This window comes from Aotus nancymaae, unplaced genomic scaffold (assembly GCF_030222135.1).
Source record: "Aotus nancymaae isolate 86718 unplaced genomic scaffold, 86718_ANA_hifiasm-v0.15.2.pri h1tg000099l, whole genome shotgun sequence".
In the NCBI taxonomy this organism is placed as follows: Eukaryota; Metazoa; Chordata; class Mammalia; order Primates; family Aotidae; genus Aotus; species Aotus nancymaae.
Genome location: NW_026988514.1, coordinates 8,056,170 through 8,073,560, shown reverse-complemented (window position 1 = coordinate 8,073,560; position 17,391 = coordinate 8,056,170). Strand labels below are relative to the sequence as shown.

General features: G+C 46.7%; 2 protein-coding genes across 2 annotated transcripts in view; both read right to left on the bottom strand.

Annotated features, from left to right (window-relative positions):
• Positions 1-774: 774 nt before the first annotated feature.
• On the bottom strand, positions 775-3,392 carry FAM170B (family with sequence similarity 170 member B). Its single transcript, XM_012477491.2, has 2 exons — positions 3,266-3,392; positions 775-1,795 (listed from the first exon to the last, which is right to left on the bottom strand). Exons 1-2 carry the CDS (start codon positions 3,375-3,377, stop codon positions 1,053-1,055), a joined length of 855 nt encoding a protein of 284 aa, XP_012332914.2. The 5' UTR covers positions 3,378-3,392; the 3' UTR covers positions 775-1,052.
• The window catches only part of TMEM273 (transmembrane protein 273), a 58,792-nt gene continuing 43,142 nt past the window's right edge, over positions 1,742-17,391 (bottom strand). Inside the window, exon 7 of the transcript XR_010340053.1 lies at positions 1,742-1,795. The gene's annotated coding sequence lies outside the window, so the exon portion shown is untranslated. The remainder of the gene's footprint in view (positions 1,796-17,391) is intronic.

Below are 17,391 nucleotides of genomic sequence, written 5' to 3'. Positions count from 1 at the left end.
ATCTGATGGGTAGAGGCCAGGGATGCCAGTAAATATCTTGCAGCTGACAGGACATCCCCGGCAACAAATAATTAGCATGCAGGGTCAACAGTGCTGTTTGAGGAACCCTGGTCTAGCTTATTCGACCTTTCCTTTAAGCCCTTGGGAACATCGTCTTTTTTGGAAAGTTCTTCCTCCAGATCAAAAGCTTGAGCTTGGGCCCCCTCATCTAGGATCGTCATACTTTCTTGATGGGATTTATCCCCTTGTCTTGCAGTTGCCCATTCTAACTGTCTCTCACCGGAAGCATCAGAGGCTGGAATATGTCTTCCATCAGCATGTTGAACACACAGTGGACCACGATTAATTTTTCTTGAGTGAATGCAGCCCCCTGAGACAGGGAGAAGGGTGAAGATGAATTTGGTGGCAACACTTAAAAATGTATGGTTGACAGAGATGAACTCATAGGTTAATAGGACATCCCCAGCCTCCTGTTCTACCTTGAGAAGCTGCCTGTCTCCAGTTGTCTGTGCTAGTTTGTAACCTTACAGAAAGGGCAACTTCCCATGTGTCCAATCTGACAGCATGGTTCACTCAGTTAGTCACTGCATTCAATTTTGTGTTTAATCCCAATAACATAAAAGACATAGAACTAGGGCATATGTCAGATCTGTAACAGTGAAAAACAAAGGGCTGAAGAGTCATTTGCAGTTGGCTGTCTTATGAGCCACAGCTATTTAGCAAGTGTGGACCTGCCTGATCCACTGGCAAAAATAAAAATCCCTTTGGCCATGCATTTGTGGGTTTCAGATGTTGTGCCCGCCATCAGGAACACTCAGAGTCCTCTTGTGTGGGTCTGGGTTTTGAAATGGACCCTGGTGGAGATGCTGCACCTAGGGTAGGAGGCAGGCTCTTTCCAGTCTGCCAGCCATCGCTGCTCTGCACTCCATGCCATTCCTTTCCCCCAGCCCTCATCCTCTCTCCCTGACTGAGTGGCTCTGATCCTGCTGGCTAGGGAAGGAGCAGCCCCAGGCACAGGAGGTAAGGGCAGGGGTGGGCATCTCCCCTCTGGCTCACTCCTTCTCCTGCTGCTCTGCTGGGAGCACCTCTCCTCGGGGCCAGGAACATTCGCTGTTGTCTGAAGGGCTCTGCTCCTCCTCTGGCTGCTGGTCATGTGCTTGGCCCTGAGTCCACCTTCTCTCCAGCATCTCCTCAAAAAAGATCTGGCAGCTGAAACCCTCCTGGATGCCATGCTGTGCATGCTTCAGCAGAGCGTCCAGGGAGGGGAAGACCTGGCAGCAGGCCAGGCAGCACAGCCCATAGTCGGTGGTGACCAGCCAGTCTGGGGGCTCCCGCAGCTCCTGCAGGCAACACTCCAACAGCTCCATGTCCTCAGGCTCAGGGCCACAGTTGCTCTTGCAGGCCTCCAGGTCCCAATGCAGGTCGGTGTTGGAAGCCATCTCGAAGGAGGAGCCTTTCCGCCTCTGCCTCTTGATGAACTGGACTTCATGGATGCAGGGCTTCCTGCTGATGGGCTGGAAGCCGGCCTCCGTCTCCCAGGCCACTGCCATGCCCCGCACGGTCTGCACGTGCACGTAGAAGGCACACACACTCTGTGCGGCAGTGCTGTCCTTGTTGCACATGCAGGAGCAGCACGACTGGTACTGGGAGTAGGACTGGTACACGGAGGACTGTGAAGATGGGGAGCCGCTCCAGCCCAGCATCCCCAGGGTCCTGGCGGCGAAGTAGAGGCCCTCCTCCAGGGGAATGGCAGGCCCCGGCCGCGGGTGGGGTGACTCTTCTTTCTGTATGGTCCCTGAGAAGCAGAAGGACATTGTCATCAGTGCCCCCCAAGAGATCAGTGTACATCCAGGAGCCACAGACTCTGAAAGGATACAGGCTCTGGGAGCTCTTGGGCAGACACCACTCCCCGTGCCCATTTCCTGATAAAATGGAGATGATGATAATGCCTGCCACACAGGGTGTGGCAATGATCGAATAATGTATTAGTGCAATCACCAAATCCTTGCCTCAACTGAGAAAGACCATTAAATGGTGAGTAACAGAGTTATAGACACATTAAGGATATGATGATAAAGATCAAATAATGTATTAATCACCGAAAACTTGACTAAAGCAAAGACCATCATCTGGGGAACAGGTAAGCAGACGGTGGTACATCATACAATGCAACCTGTTATATCCGTGAACCACTGAGACGTGCGGCATTCATTATGGATGAATCCTGAATGCATTATGCTCAGTACAAGAAGCCAAACAAAAAGGCATGTAGTCATGAGAGAATGTGAACAAAAAGAAAAAAAAAAAGCCATGCAGCGTATGATTCCATTCTGATGCCATTCTAGAAAAGGCAAATTTTTAGGAACAGAGAACAGGTCAGTGGTTGCCAAGAGCTGGGGATGGGGTGAGGGGAGACTGCCCATAAGGCACAAGAGGACATTTAGGATTTCTGTAAATGTTCTTTACCGTGATTGTGTTGGTGGTTCCACAAATGTACATGTGTCAAAATTCTTCAAATCGTGCATTTAAAATTGCTGATGTTTGTGTGCATAAAAGACACCTCAATAAAGCCCATTTAAGAAACAACACATGTAAAGTGCCTTGGCCAGGCCACCCAGGCTCACAGTCCTCTTCAACATTTGTGACCTGTCTTCACCTTACGCAGGGGTCATCTCACCATCTCCTTCAACACTTACTGTGTACCCCTCACCATGGAAGTGCTTGCCAAGTGTTAGCTCCTTTAATATTCAAAACAACCCTAAGAAATTATATTGTTAGGATTCCCATTCAACAGAGTAGGGAACAGAGGCATGGAGTTTGAATGAGTGGTGGAGCCACTGGGCCCCCAGAGCTAGTGTGACACTTAGGTGCTGTCCACAGACTCGTCCCAGTGGTCTTCAAATTGATGTTCTAGATTAACGTTCGTCAATTTATTATAAAGGAACTTTTTACTTTGCTCCTGAAATCACGGGATTGAAATGTTAACTGTTTTCTCAAATACACATTAAAACAAATACATAATTATAAACATTTTACATTTTCATCCTCATATCCCCTGGAAACACCTTACATACTCACAACAACAGCCTCAGTCATACCAATTGTCCCATAAATATCAATTTCCTTTCCCCCGACATGTATGTTTATGGTCAACATAACCCTTTGGTAACAGTAACAGGAGGCAACCTGGCAATGTCCCTTCCCATCGGGGCTTCCTCCCAGGGAGCACATGTGGCTGACCTTCCAGGCCTTTCTTTTGACCTACCTGGCCAGCATACTTCCACACTCTCCTCAGTGGACTCAGGGCTGGTCAAGCTGAGGGTGGTCCCATCGGTAAGTGACTGTTCTCCCCCGTGGTCCATGAAGTGGCGTTTCATGATTTGAAATGAATGCGCAGGGTCTTGGTGCTCCAGCTGTTCGGTGGGAGTTGGCTGGGGCTGTACTGAAGCCCTCCAGCTGGCCCTAGCCAGAGTGGACAGTGAGCTCCCCATGGTGGCTAAGATGCTGGCTCTACTCTATGACCTCATTGATGGCACTGTTCTGTTCTGTGACCCATGAGAGGGCAGAGGCTGAACCTGGACACCAGGAGAGGCTTCCCAACATGTTCTTATTTCCCTGTGAGACCTTTTCTGTCTTGTGTATGATCAGGGACACACACAAACGCAAAACGCTCACATTCTTCAATACTTAGACACACATAAAAACACAAACACATAAGCACAGAGACACTTGTACACACTTAAGCATGCATGGAACCACTGTCTTCGTCCACTTGTGTGGCTACAAAGGGATACCTGAGGCTGGGTGATTCATAAAAGAAAGAAGTATATTGGGCTCATGTTTCTGGAGCCTGCACATGAAGCATAGTGCCAGCATCTGCTTTTGGTGAGGGCCTCAGGAAGCTTCCATTCTTGGTAGATGGAGAAGGGGAGCAGATGTGTTTAGATCACATGGGTGAGAGAGAAAGGAAGAGAGAGTACAGGAGGTGACAAGCTCTTTTCAACAGCCAGTTCACATGGAATTAAGAGTAAGAACCCGTTACCACAAGGATGGCACTGAGCCCTTCATGAGGGATTTGTCCCTGTGACCCAAACATCTCCCACTAGGCCAACCTTTCACATCGGATATCAAATTTCAGTGTGAGATTTGGTGGGGACACATGTCCAAATTATGTCATTCACATACAAAGAAACATATACGATCACTCAGACACACATACACACTGGAACACACATGACACACACAGTAACATATATGTATGTGTGTTCACAGACACACATAGATACATAACAGGCTCACACATACAAATTCACTCACATATTTACTTAACCACACACACATACATGCACACAAACTCATGCCAGATTAATTAACCATATGTAGGCTCACGTACATACAGTCATCACCCAACATCAAATAGCCCTGCTTTCCAATGTGGGAAATCTCTCCTTCTCTCCCCTATCCCAAGTCCCCACGCTGACCTTGTTAAGGCACCTCAACCCTCCACAACCCCACCCCTCCTCTCTCCTCTACTCACTCCCTTGCTCAGTTCCTGTGACTCAAGCCACCTCGCTGCTCCCCGGACAAGCCAGGCATCCTCCCCTCCCAGGCTCTGGGCTCTCGCACTGGCTCTTCCTTGTTTCTGTTCCAGGCTCTCCCCTATGTTCCTGTGTGTCTCCCTCTCCTGCCAGTCTCCTCTGAAACCTCACCCGGTCAGAGGAGCCTGCCCGGCACCCCCAGGAGAAGAGCCTTCTTTGGCCCCACATCTCTCTATCACCTTAGCCTGCTTTATTTTTTCATGATAGCATTTACCGCCCTAGGCTGTATATAATGTCTCTGTATGTCATGGGTTTACCTGTATCTGTCTTCTCCTCCTTAGATTTAAGCTTAGGAGGATAGAGACTTCCTTCATTCCTTCACCTCATTATACCCCTAGTGTCTAGAATAATGTTTGACATATTAACAAGCACTTGAGAAACAATGAGTCAAGAGCTGATGAGCACGTTGGGCTGACAAAGGTGTCACTCCCTCTGGGAGCTGCCTCCTCTGTGCTCCCCGGATCGCTGCAGCTCCAGGGTAGCTGGTTCTCTCCAACCAGGACTCTGGGAGTGGCCTCTTCCTTCTCCACTTGCACAAACCATGCTTCAGCCTCAATCAGCCTGACACAATGTCGACCTGCCATCTCTCTGCTCCGTGATACCCTGACACTTCACTCATTTCCTCCACAAGCTTCTTACCACTTCCCTCTGTAGCTAAACTTTTCCCACCCTTAGTCAGTCTCATCAACTCTATTCCTTTGAATCCCAAATGCTAAACAGTTCAAATAGGTGATGGACTGAAAATAATCTCAATATTCCATAAGCAATACCAGCATCCCCCACACACCCAGCACCGAGGAATATCCTCCTCTCCAGAATTCGAGGCCACTGTGTAAAGGAAGACACCATGGTGCTCTACTGAGCCATGACGGTCACACTTGAACTAAACAGGAGACTATGTCCCCTGGCTAAAAGAAGAAATAGTGTAAGTGCATCCTTTCTTAACAAATAAATACAGAGACTTGCCTTACAAAAACAAGAGGAGGAGGCCAGGACAGAAAATAAGTAGGTCAGTGTGGGATGGAAGGCAGTTCAGAAAGAGATGACATCATGAAGAATTGCTAAGTGGTAAAGTAAACAGCAAGTCTGGGAGGAAAGGAGACTCAGCCAACAAATGATACAGAAAAATTTATTTGGTATTTTTTTTGAATCAACTTTGGTCTCACTTCATGTAAAACAATTAAGGATATTTGCATAATGGTTCAGAGCTTATGTTTTAATGAAAGATGTGTAGAAAGAAAATATGTTAACATTTGTTATTACAGTGTGGTTTTTCTCAACTTAAACAATATTAATCTTCACAAGCATTGAGAACCTTTGTCATCTTTTCTAATTTCACTGCTTTAAAAAACTCGGTTTTAATTTGCATTCCTCTGCTTTTCAGTGGAACTGGGAAAACAAACAAACAAAAACCAGCAAATGAACAAGTAGTTTCCAGGGGAAGAAATGCAGATGGCTGATAAACATATGGGAAGATACGGAGTCTTACTGGAATAAGGGAGCTACAACTTAAAAATGTGTGATATACAGTATAGCATTTTTCACCCATGAGATAGGCAAGAGTTAAAAAAATGGACAAAACCCAGTAGGACATAAGGAAATGAACATTTTTATTCTCTATTGGAACAGTGTACCTCACCTTTCTCAAGAAGTTTGGTGGTACCCATTAAAATTAAAAGTATACATGTGCTTTCTAAGCAGTTTACTATCATCTCTTCCTAGGGAACCGTCACATTATGTGCTACGTGCATCAAATAGCACCTAGAGAAATATTTATTGCAGCATTGTGTATAATAGAAATAAAAACAGGAGACATTCCTAAGACCCATCAAATGAATAAATTATAACATAACCAAACTGTGGAATACTACACCACGATAAAAAGAAAGAGATCTATACGTACTGATGAGTGTTTCATGTTAAATTAAAATACAAGATACAAGGAATATATAGATGAACCCATTAATGTAAAAATTAAACACACACCCTCAAACCACCTACAAAATTCTATATTGTCTATGTATCAAAAGGCACAGAGGAGATCTGAAAATAATCACACCCAAGAGAAAACAATGTTGACCTCAAGAAAAAGGAAAAAGATTAGGTGGGTCTGCGTGAGACTGAATTTCCCAAAGATGGCCACACCAATCTATATCACAACCCACATCCTCTTCTGATAGCATGACAGTGCCCCTCTTCCTGAACTGGGGTGGACTTAGTAACTGCCTCAATCAAAACAGAATGCACAAGAGTGATGTTTCATGACTGTCAGTGCCAGGCCATAAAAAATATGACTTCCTCCTGGTTCTATCTCTCCTCTCCTTTGGACTCAGCCACTATGTTGTGAGGAAGCCTAGGCCACATGAAGAGGTCACATAGATGTGTTCCAGGCAGCAGCCATAGCAGAGGTCTCAATCAACCACCATACATGTGTGTAAAGGTGCCTTCAGATAATTTTGCTTCTCAGATGTAAAGTCTTCCAGCTGGGGTCCAAGACATCACAGGGCAGAGTCAAGCCTTCCCCTCTGTACACTGCTTGAATTCCCCACCCACAGAAACTGTGAGCATAAGAAAAGGTGTTTTACACACTAGGTTCTGGGGCAATTTGTTACAGGCCATGGTAATTCAAAGCACTTTGATTTTCCCTGTAATGTTTAAATATGTTTTAGTGAGCTAGCTCGTTGACCAGCATCTGTGCTCTGTGCATCTTCCTGGCCCAATCAGAGAAACCTGGGGGCTGGGCAAGTCCTGTGGTTTTCCCAGGACAACCTGGGAGGATGATTTCCATCCTCACCCCATAGGAAACGTCTTACTAGATTGCAATGTTTATATACAGTTACTCTTGTAAAGACAAAAGCTTTACAGTGTGGGGCCCAAACAATGTTTTCCAAAGTCCCTTGAGTCAGGTTCTTCTTTCCCCAGAATCTATACATGTTCTTCCTAATCCTCTTAAAAACCTTGTACTGTGAACCCTTCTTAGAGATAGGGAGCTTGGCGATTCAGAGGTGGTTGATGAGCTGTGAGTGGGAGAACTGAGGGAGAAGGGGCTTCCATCTCAGGCCTGGGGGCAGGGCTGCATGGCCAGGTTGCCCTGATGTTTCCCGTGGGCTACTTCTGGGACTAGTTTGGAGTGAAGCCCCTCCAATGGTGAGCGATTGTCCTCCTCACTCATATGGTCTCTGGGCTGCTTCCGTCTATGGGAAGAGCCTCTGCCCCAGCCGCTCTGCTTGCATGCAGATGCTCAGCTGAGACCACCCACACAGGGCTCCCCTCATCCCCCTGCAGCTCTCCAGTGAGTTTTCCAGCCTTGCCAGGAACCTCCGTGCCTCACTGCTGCAGCCAACAGAGCTGGTGTGCAAACCTCCAAAAGGACCAACGCAGCACTTTCTTGGAGCTCTGACTCCTGGCCAGCTCATTGCACACATTGCATGCGAGCTCTAAAACTCATCCAAGAGGCTTGGAATATTTTCTAGTCTTAACTTTTCTTCCAAAACCTACTCTTCTCAGCCTCTGTTTTTCCCAGCTGAGGAGGCTAACAGGAAACAAAGCGGCCACAGCCACAGCAGGAAGCAGAGAGGCCGCGTCTCTCTTTACTTCTAATTCCAGAGCTTGGCTTGCGCCCCGATCTGGGATGTGGGGAGAATCACATCATTCATTCCAGGGTCCATGGGAGTCCAGAAATAGCCTGTCCACTCAGCCAAGGGGTGGTGCTTCGGTGTTGATCGTGGCATTTCTGTGGCTAGAGCCACCGTGTAAAACTGTTGCAAGTGGGCAGCGCTCCTGCTCCTATCTCCACACTGAAAGCGGGGCCCCTCCAGGAGGGCAGGTGCCTTGCCACCCTCCCAGCGTTCTCCTATTCTCAGGTTTAACACTGGAGGGAGGGAGAGGTGGGAAGCTGCCTGGACGTTGCACGGCAGTTTTGCATGGAGTGGGGTCGGTGGTGTTCAGAGTGGGAATTTTTCCCAGTGAAGGTCAGTCCTCAGGACTTAAGGATGACCTCATTCTGTTTGGGCTGCAGAGAAAGTGCCAAAAGCTATCAGACAAACTGAGAAGTGGAGTAGGGAAGTGCTATCTTTTGAGTTCATTTTCTGTTGCTTCTTGTAGCTATTTTAAAAGAAGTGAGGCAGTGGACCACAGAAGGCTCAGCTCAGCCACAGGGAAATGAAATCCTCAGCTCGCCCAAGCAAATGGGAAAGGGAGTTTTGCTTTTGTTTTTCTTTCGACTTAATAACAGCCTGCTCCTTTAGCGGGTTTGTTTGGTGCTGACTTGGGTTTTGGCCTTCATCTCAGGGTGCCCACACAAATAGCCTAGGCCTTCCCTCTCATCAGGGAGCCGGGAGGGGGCCGGTCCCTGGGGCTGGGTCCTCAGGCATGGCACAGCTGTGCTCCAGGATTTAGAGCCCTACCTGGCCCAGCGCCTGCAGCATTTTGGTCAGCTCTGGCCCAGAGGAGGGCTGTGAATGTTCAACAAGGTTGCTGGATGCAGAAGTATCTTCTTCCCACGCACACTTCCTTGGAAGGGCAGTTTCAGCTTGGGGGAGGACTCTTTGGAGGACTTCTTTCTGGATGCCATGCACATGATCCAGGAACCCAGGGTCCCACAGGATCCCAGCACCAGCCATGTCCTGTGTATGTTCTTGGAGAGCCATGGTGGGAGCTCTAGGGAAAGGGGTCTTCTCTCTCTCTATGTCCAAAATGGGCTGCCCACAGGCCATGCTAGACACAGCCTTCAGGAACCATTCTTATCTTCTACTGAGCCAACCTTCCTGCAGCATGGCCCACAGCTCTGACTTGTAGGATGAGACTCTGGAACCCAGGATCCTAAAGTGAGTGACCTTGATGTGTAAGTGTGCCAGGGTGAGACCCCAGGATCCAGAGGCCAACAGCGAGTGACCTTGAATCTAAGTGTGTCAGGGTGAGACTCCAGGTCCCAGAGGCCAACAGTGAGTGACCTTGATGTCTGAGTGTATGAGGGTGAGACTCCTGGACCCAGAAGCCGACATGAATCACTTTGATGTCAAAGTGTGCTGTGCTTGATTCCATGTTCATTTAGCCCACGTCCAAGACTAAGGGATGTCCGTGGCTGGAAAGCAGCAAATACATTCACAGATAACTCCTGAGAAGAGCTGGGATGATTTATTTTTATCCCCACCAATTGGAATAGCTATTTCAAAGGCTTGGCTGAAGACATGTCTTCCCAGCCTGTCCTACAAAGAGATGATGCAATTGCTTAATGGAAGATTCCTGTGTCCCGGAGAGGCCAACAACTGTCCCTTCTCCTGTACAGCACCCAAAGTCTTGAGTGGATCCCTGGCCCTCCTGGAATAAAGTATGGATAGGGCGGGGAACTTCTGGGAAGGTTGGATCAGGCCACCTCAAATTCCCACAGGAAACTTCCCAAGAAAGGCTCCAGGCCAAGGCTTAGCAGCCAGAGGGGAAGCAGTGAATTCAGCCACGCCCCTGCAGTCAGTGCACTGAGACTGGCTGGACATCGACTGCAGCATTGGTTTCCAGCACGCCACCCCCACCACACCTCCCCACCCCCACCACACACACATACACACACACACACACACACACACACACACACACACACCATGCCATAGGCCTTTGAGCTTTGCTCTAATATGGAGGACTGGTTCAAACAATCCTCCACTGCTCCAAGTGCCAGCATGTTCACATGAGTATCTCATGGTTAAAGGCAATAACTTTAGTGGGACAGAACTGAGCTCTGGCATATCCGCAGCACAACAGGGAGTGGCTGGAGATGGTGGAGCAGAGTGGCTTCCGCCTGGCCAGCCAGCACCATGGCCATCCATGTCCAGGATCACCAAAGGACCCTGCAGCGATGGTGTGAAACAGGCAGTCAGCCACGGCTCACTTCTGAGGAAAAGGCAGCTCTCCTCAGAAGCCGTCCCAGATCCACCCTGGCTCTCAGGAATTCAACAAATATGATAAAGATGAGAAGGGAGAATATATGAATTATTTTTTGCAAGCCAAGACTATAAACATCTGCATATTTAAATTTCAATTCATGTTTTTGAAACAATTTCCTGTACACTTGAAGATAACTCAGCAAATACTTTCTTACTTTATTGGAAACAGCATGCATTAAGCTATTTGTATAGCACAAATTCACAGGTCATGATACATTACAGTGAAATATCACCTAACAGGCCAAAAGTTTTTTTTCTATTATTTACCTGCCTTAGTGAAAGAGGTGTAAATGGCTCTTATTTGAACCACAATGAATCCACATATTCAAGCTGGCTTCTTGGGAAATTTTAGGCCACAAATGGCAGTGATGCAATCAGGAGCAGTGAGTGACATGGTAGGTTCCACCACTCAACCCACAGCAAATTAAATCCATCACAATAAAGTCAAACCAAGAAAATTAAAAGGCAAGAATATCACTAACTGGAAACCAATCTCTCAAGACCTCAATGATGAGATTCTGGAAACAAAGCCTGCTTCTCCCACGTTGCAAGGCCTGTCTCCACAGGACATGTATGTTAGAGAGCTTGACTGCATGGTATGAGTGCCAGATGTCTTAGCAGGACCCCAAAGTTCAATCCTTGGGAAGCCCAGGACTATTTTAAAATATAAGTGCCAAACATCTGTAATCAAACTAACTCAGATTACTAATGTGTAACCTTCAGTCATATACAAAAAATGAAAGTCAATATAACCAGTGTAACCTTTCTTCCACAAGAATGGCATAGTGACTGACCTGGACAGGTCAGTCAGCCTGGATCCCTGGAGTGGACATCAGCCTTTGGGTCCCAGAGCATTCAGTTCACTGGGTGCAGAAAAGGTTTATGACCAAGAGGGGCATCCAGTAGTGTGATAGGGCCAGCTGGTACTGGCTAATGAGAACCAGTTGTTAAATCTTTCAAGAACTTTGCAAGCCACACCAGCCAGACCTGCTGATTAGGAAACTCTGAGGTGGGGCTCCGCAATCTATGTTTCAATCAGCCTTCTCTGGATTGATTATGGTGCCTGCTAGAGTTTGAGAATTCCTAGGTTAAGTAAATTATGGAACAACTAAACAGTGGAATGCAATGTAGTGAATAAAGCACATGGGGAAATCTGTTCACAATATTATGATTAAAGACATATACCAAACAATTCCAGTTGTAGAAAACCTAGAACATGCATACACACACACAGACACACACACACACACGTAAAGTCTGAAATTTTTCATGACAAACCTTGGAAACATTTATTTTTGCATGAAAAAGAGATTCCCATCGTTTTGTTAAATCTTTTTCTATGATAATTGTGTAAGAAAATAAGCAATAAATTACTTCCAGTTTTATTTAAAGGCTAATGAGACTGAAAAACATATATAGGCCCATAAGCAAGATTTTACAAAGCCCCATGCCTCCTGGCCACTCTGTCCTGAGATGCTCCCTGCCAGTCCCCTGGACAGGTCAGTCAGCCTGGATCCCTGTAGTGGACATCAGTCTTTGGGTCCCAGAGCATTCAGTTCACTGGGTACAGAAAAGGGGCTGGGGTGAGGAGTGGAAACTTGTCTCTGACCACAAGGGGTTAAAACCTAACTTGCTGGGAAGAAGCTGTGGGAAAGATGTGACATTTGTTTGCAAGGAACCATAAACAATAACAGATGAAGATAGTGACATGTGGCTCAGAGTGAGCCTGATCAAAGCCAGCTGGGCAAGCAGGCTCCAGGCCTGGCTGCAAGAAGAGCTCCCCTAGGGCTGGGCTTGGCAGGAGACCATCTGTAGGGGAGGCCAAGGTAGCCTCTCAAGCTATTGGGACTGCCCCGGGGAGTGTGGCCAAGAATTCCAACCTGTTTGGGGGAAATTGGGTATGATTGAGGTTTCAGGCACTTCAAGAAAACCTGAATTAGATTTTCCAGCTGCTGGGAAGGATGGCCCGCCCAGAACTGTCTTCTTAGCCCCATAGTTGTAGAACAGAAAACAGTCATCATTTACCTACCACCAGCCAGGTGCAGAGCACACGTGCCTTCAAGAATACGTGGATTCCACCCAGGAAGGACATGACTTGCTGCAGGCAGCTAAATTGTTCCCTTTTAGTGACTTTCTAAATGGGGTGGTAATTTCATTACGTCATTGAGTATGATAGTTCTGGAGCAGATGATTTTTGAGCCCCTCTTCGCCATTTTCCAGGTGAATTTGCTCACAGAGCTGCTGAGTTGTGTAGCAGGCGTCGGAGCCAAAGGCCCATGTCCATCTACAGAGTGCAGGCTTTTTCCATCCCAGAAAGCCAGATCCTCATCCATTCCCACCTGAGCCCTCCCAGTGCCTCCCTCTGCCCTCCCCAGCTCAGGACACCTGCCCCAGCCCACAGTTCTTCCAGCTACCACCATCCATCTATCCCTTTAAGCAGCAGAGCCCCATAAAGAAGCAGTGTGAGCCCAGACTTGGCATTACCATGTCTCCATCCCATAAAGGTGAACGTAGCTCTACAGTGTTTATTTCAAACTGTGCCAGGCAAATGCTAGGCACATACTGTAAATTATCATTAATTGAGGAGATGTTTCCTTCTGGGTGGTAGAATGTCTCACTGGTTCCGTGGACAATCACTGAAGCTTAGAAGTTACAGTACACCCTCAACTGGCCTGGACCCAAATACAACCTTGCAATGTTCTCCCTCACTGCTTTCAGATGACAGCACAGGCTTCCCACTCAGAATGGGGCAGAGGAAGAGGGGCTCCCTTCCAGCCCCAGGTGATGTCTGAGAAAGTGACCTGCCCCACCTGCAGGTTCCAGGTGTCAGTCACCTCCTGTCACCGCCCTCTGATTTTGTTCTTTTCTTCCTCCCCTTTTTACCATCTCTTCCCTAATGTTGGGTGAGTCATTACCATGCTCATTTAGAAAGTCACTGAAAGAAGATGGATTTAGCTTGCCTAAGACCACCTCATACCCTTCCTGGCTGAAATCCGTCTTTCCTCGAAGGGACATCAAGGGGTTTAAGTGGCAAAACTTGCAAAAAAAATCCCTCTTTGAATGTTATTTTCTTTCTAAAAAGCTTCACTCCCTTGGAACTTGTAAAAACTCTTTTTGAAGGCAGATCCCCTTCCTGCCACCCAGCTCTTCTGCCCAGCCTCTTCCCTAGGAAGCCGTGTCAGTGGCCTCCGGCTTTTTTCTAGGAGGAGTGCCCTATAGTTCAGGGGCATAAGACCCAGCATGTGTTTCTCTACTGCTGTGGTCACCCCCACAGGGCTGAGCTGTACTAGAGCCACAGCCACCATGGAGAGTTAAGAGTTTCTGGATTCAGTGCCTGCTGTTGCTCCTAGAAACCCCTATCCTGATTGAAGGCTGCTTCCATATCTGTTCACCCAGCTAGTGGGGATAAAAGCCATCTCTAAGTGAGCTACTCCCAAGAAAGAGAAGAGTAATGAATGCACCCTGGCCCTCCCTCACTGACTCTCTCAACACCCATGGACCCCTGAGCCTGACACATGCCTGTGCCTACGGCTGTGGTCACAGCATCCCCACCTTCACCTCGCCCAGACACTGGGCTGGCTTCGATCTCTCATCTTAGCTTGTTTTCACCATCTTGCTACCCTGTTTGCCTTTCTGGTCTCACAGTTCATTCTGTCCATGTTGCTCTCCTACCTGGGGGCTCTCTAGACCATGGTCACATGCAGAAGCAGCAGAAGTAGTTCTTACCTCTCTCTCTCTGTCTACAAGAGCAGCCTGGCATCATCAGAGCCAACCTGAGGTGTAAACTCAAAGAGGCCAGGGAGGAATGTGCTTCTGTTCCAATGTCAGTGCTCCAGAAACCCTGGAGACCAGACTCCTCAGGAACACTAGTGCTCAGACTTCTTTCATACTGGGTGCAGTTTTAGGAGGAAAAATTCTATCTGCCACAAGAGAAATTCTTGTGTCTGTGCCAAAAGAATATACACAAGAATTTTTGTTACATGTGGTTTATAGTAACAAAAAATTAGAAATGGCATGCAATAAAAGACTGAGTAAATCATTGGAAATGATTTCAATTAAGGAAAAAATGGCAAAATGTTTAAAAGGCAAAAAGCATTGGTCAGCATGTGGGAAAGGGTATTGCTTTATATTGTTAGTGAGACAGTGAATTGATAGAGATTCAATGATGAAGATTTAGGCAGAAACTACTATAACTTTTATTTTTCATCTCTACCTATGGTAATTATCCTACCTAGTTTCCCAACCTTTTTTTTTTTTTTTTTTTTTTTTTGAGATGGAGTTTCACTCTTGTTGCTCAGGCTGGAGTGCAGTGGCGTGATCTCAGCTCACTGCAGCCTCTGCCTCCTGGGTTCAAGTGATTCTCCTGCCTCAGCCTCCCAAGTAGCTGGGACTACAGGTGCCCATGACCACACCAAGCTAATTTTTGTATTTTTAATAGAGACGGGGTTTCACCATATTGGCCAGGATGGTCTCAAACTTCTGATTTTGTGATCCACCTGCCTTGACCTCACAAAGTGCTGGGATTACAGGCGTGAGCCAACATGCCCAGCCTGTTTGGATATTTTTAATATTTGTAGTGCAATAGCAACAAATGTTTACTAAGCACCTACTTTCTGCCCAGCACTGTCCTGGCAGTGAAAAAGACAAAATCCTTGTCCTAAAGAAGCTGGCATTGCTGTGGGGGATGAAAAAAATGGATGGATAGAAGCATAAATGCATAACATAATGCCAGTGGCAATAAGTGCCCTTATGATAAATATAGCATGTAAGTGAATACATAACTAAAGGTGTGTTCTCAGGGGAGGCCTCCCTGCAGAATGATGTGGGGGAAGAACACTGAGTGGAGAGAGTGATCTGTTATTTGAGAATCTGGAGAAAGAGCTTTCCAGGTTGCATAAACAGCAAGTGCAAAGACCTAGGATAGATAAGGCATTTTTAAAGTCTAGTAATTCCAAGTGACTCTTTTACACTTTCCATTTGCCTACCAAGGATTTCCCTCTGTTCACCTTTCTGTTCAGTTTACCTGAAAATATATATATATAATAATTGTTCAGGCTCTTAACTGCTAATTTCAGCATCTGGATTATCATGGGTTTGCTTCTAGTGTCTGTTTTCTCTTGTTAGGAGTCATGTTTTCCTGCTTCTTTGAATGCCTGGCATTGTTCCTTTAGACATTGTGGATAATACATTACAGAAACTCTGGATTCTGTTATTTTCCTTTGAAGAGTGTTGATGTTTAGTTGTTCTATGTTTTCTTAGATTCTGTATTTGTCTACTAAGCATCCATTAATTACAGGGCCAAACTAACAGCTACTGTTGTATATGTCTGCCCTGTGGTCCAGTTTCCCTAGGTGCCTGAAAAATCTTATCCCTGGCCGGGCACAGTGGCTCACACCTCTAATTCTAGCACTTTGGGAGGCTGAGGCAGGCAGATCACTTGAGGCCTGCCTGGCCAACATGGCAAAACCTCATACCTACTAAAAATACAAAAATTAGCCAGGAGTGGTGGCATACACTTGCATGAGAATTGCTTGAACTCTGGGTGCAGCCTGGGTAACAGAGTGAGACTCCGTCTCCAAAAAAAAAATTTATCCCAAACTTTCTCATCAGTCCTGAGTGTGTGCCCCCAACCACCTTCTTTACCTAACTCTCACACACCAAGCCAGTATTTTCCCTGCCCTAAATCACCCAAGGCCAGGCACTCAGACAACTGGAGACCGAGCCCACCAACCCTATCCACACTAGCCAGTACTAAGTTACTTCCCCTCTCCTGCCTTGCTTTTCCCATTGAAAACACAATAAAGGCTCTGCGACATGCTTTTTCCTGGCTCCTTCTACCTCTTGGCCAAACCTGGTGCTTTCTCCCTGTGGTCTCATGGGACATGGTATATCCCCTTCTCTTAGGAAATGTAAGTACTCAAATTGTTCCTTTAATGACATGAGCTCTCTGTGTTGTCTTTTAGTCACCTTTAAAATTAAGACCTGGGCATAAATCATTAGTCTGGCAAGGTATATCACTGGTAAGTTACCTTGATTCTAGAGAATCCTGGTTTTAGGCTGTGTTGGCTGGGTGTATTTCAGTTCTGTCTCTAGTCCTAGGGCACAATTGCTAGTCTTGGTTTTCATGGGAAGCCAGCTGCTCTTACCAAGTATATTAGTCTTCTCAAGAGAAACAGAACCAACAAGATATGTGTGTGTGTGTGTGTGTGTGTGTGTGTGTGTGTGTGTGTGTGTATGTGTATGGAGGTTTATTTTAAGGAATTTGCTCATACAATTACGAAGCTGGCAAGTACAATGAGCTGTACGGGCCAGAAGGCTAGAGACCCAGGAAGAGTTGAGGTTGCAGTTTCAGTCTAAAGGTCACATGCTGCAGAAGTCCTTCCTGCTCAGGCTTTGCTTTGTCCATGCCTTCGAATAATTAGATGAGTCCCACCCACATTATGGAGGGCAATCTGCTTAACTCAAAGTCCACCAACTTAAACATAAATCTCATTCACAAACACCCTCACAGACGCATCCAAAATAAAGTTTGACCAAATATCTGGGCACTGTGGCCCAGCCAAGTTGACACAGTCAATTAAGTGTCACACTAAGTCCTTCTATTGATACTTTGGCAGGACATAAACTTCAAACTTTGTCTCTCAATGGCAGGACAGCTGCTGAAATCTCTGCTCAGCTCTTTTTAGCCTTCCAGCTGCTGTTTTTCACTGAGCTCCTTAGCATTTCACTCTGTGCACACCCAGTTTGGGAGTCAGCCATGGATTTAAAGGGAATTTTAAGGCAGATCTGGGGGCTCTTCCAAAATCAAAAGTTGCTTTCCAAAATTGAAAATTTAGGGATGGGCCGGGCGCGGTGGC

Excerpts from the sequence above, each read along its gene's own strand:
- FAM170B (XM_012477491.2), bottom strand. The coding sequence starts at position 3,377 with ATGAAACGCCACTTCATGGACCACGGGGGAGAACAGTCACTTACCGAT. Across the intron at positions 1,796-3,265 it reads TGTGGAAGTATGCTGGCCAG|GGACCATACAGAAAGAAGAG; the intron begins GTAGGTCAAAAG and ends TCTGCTTCTCAG.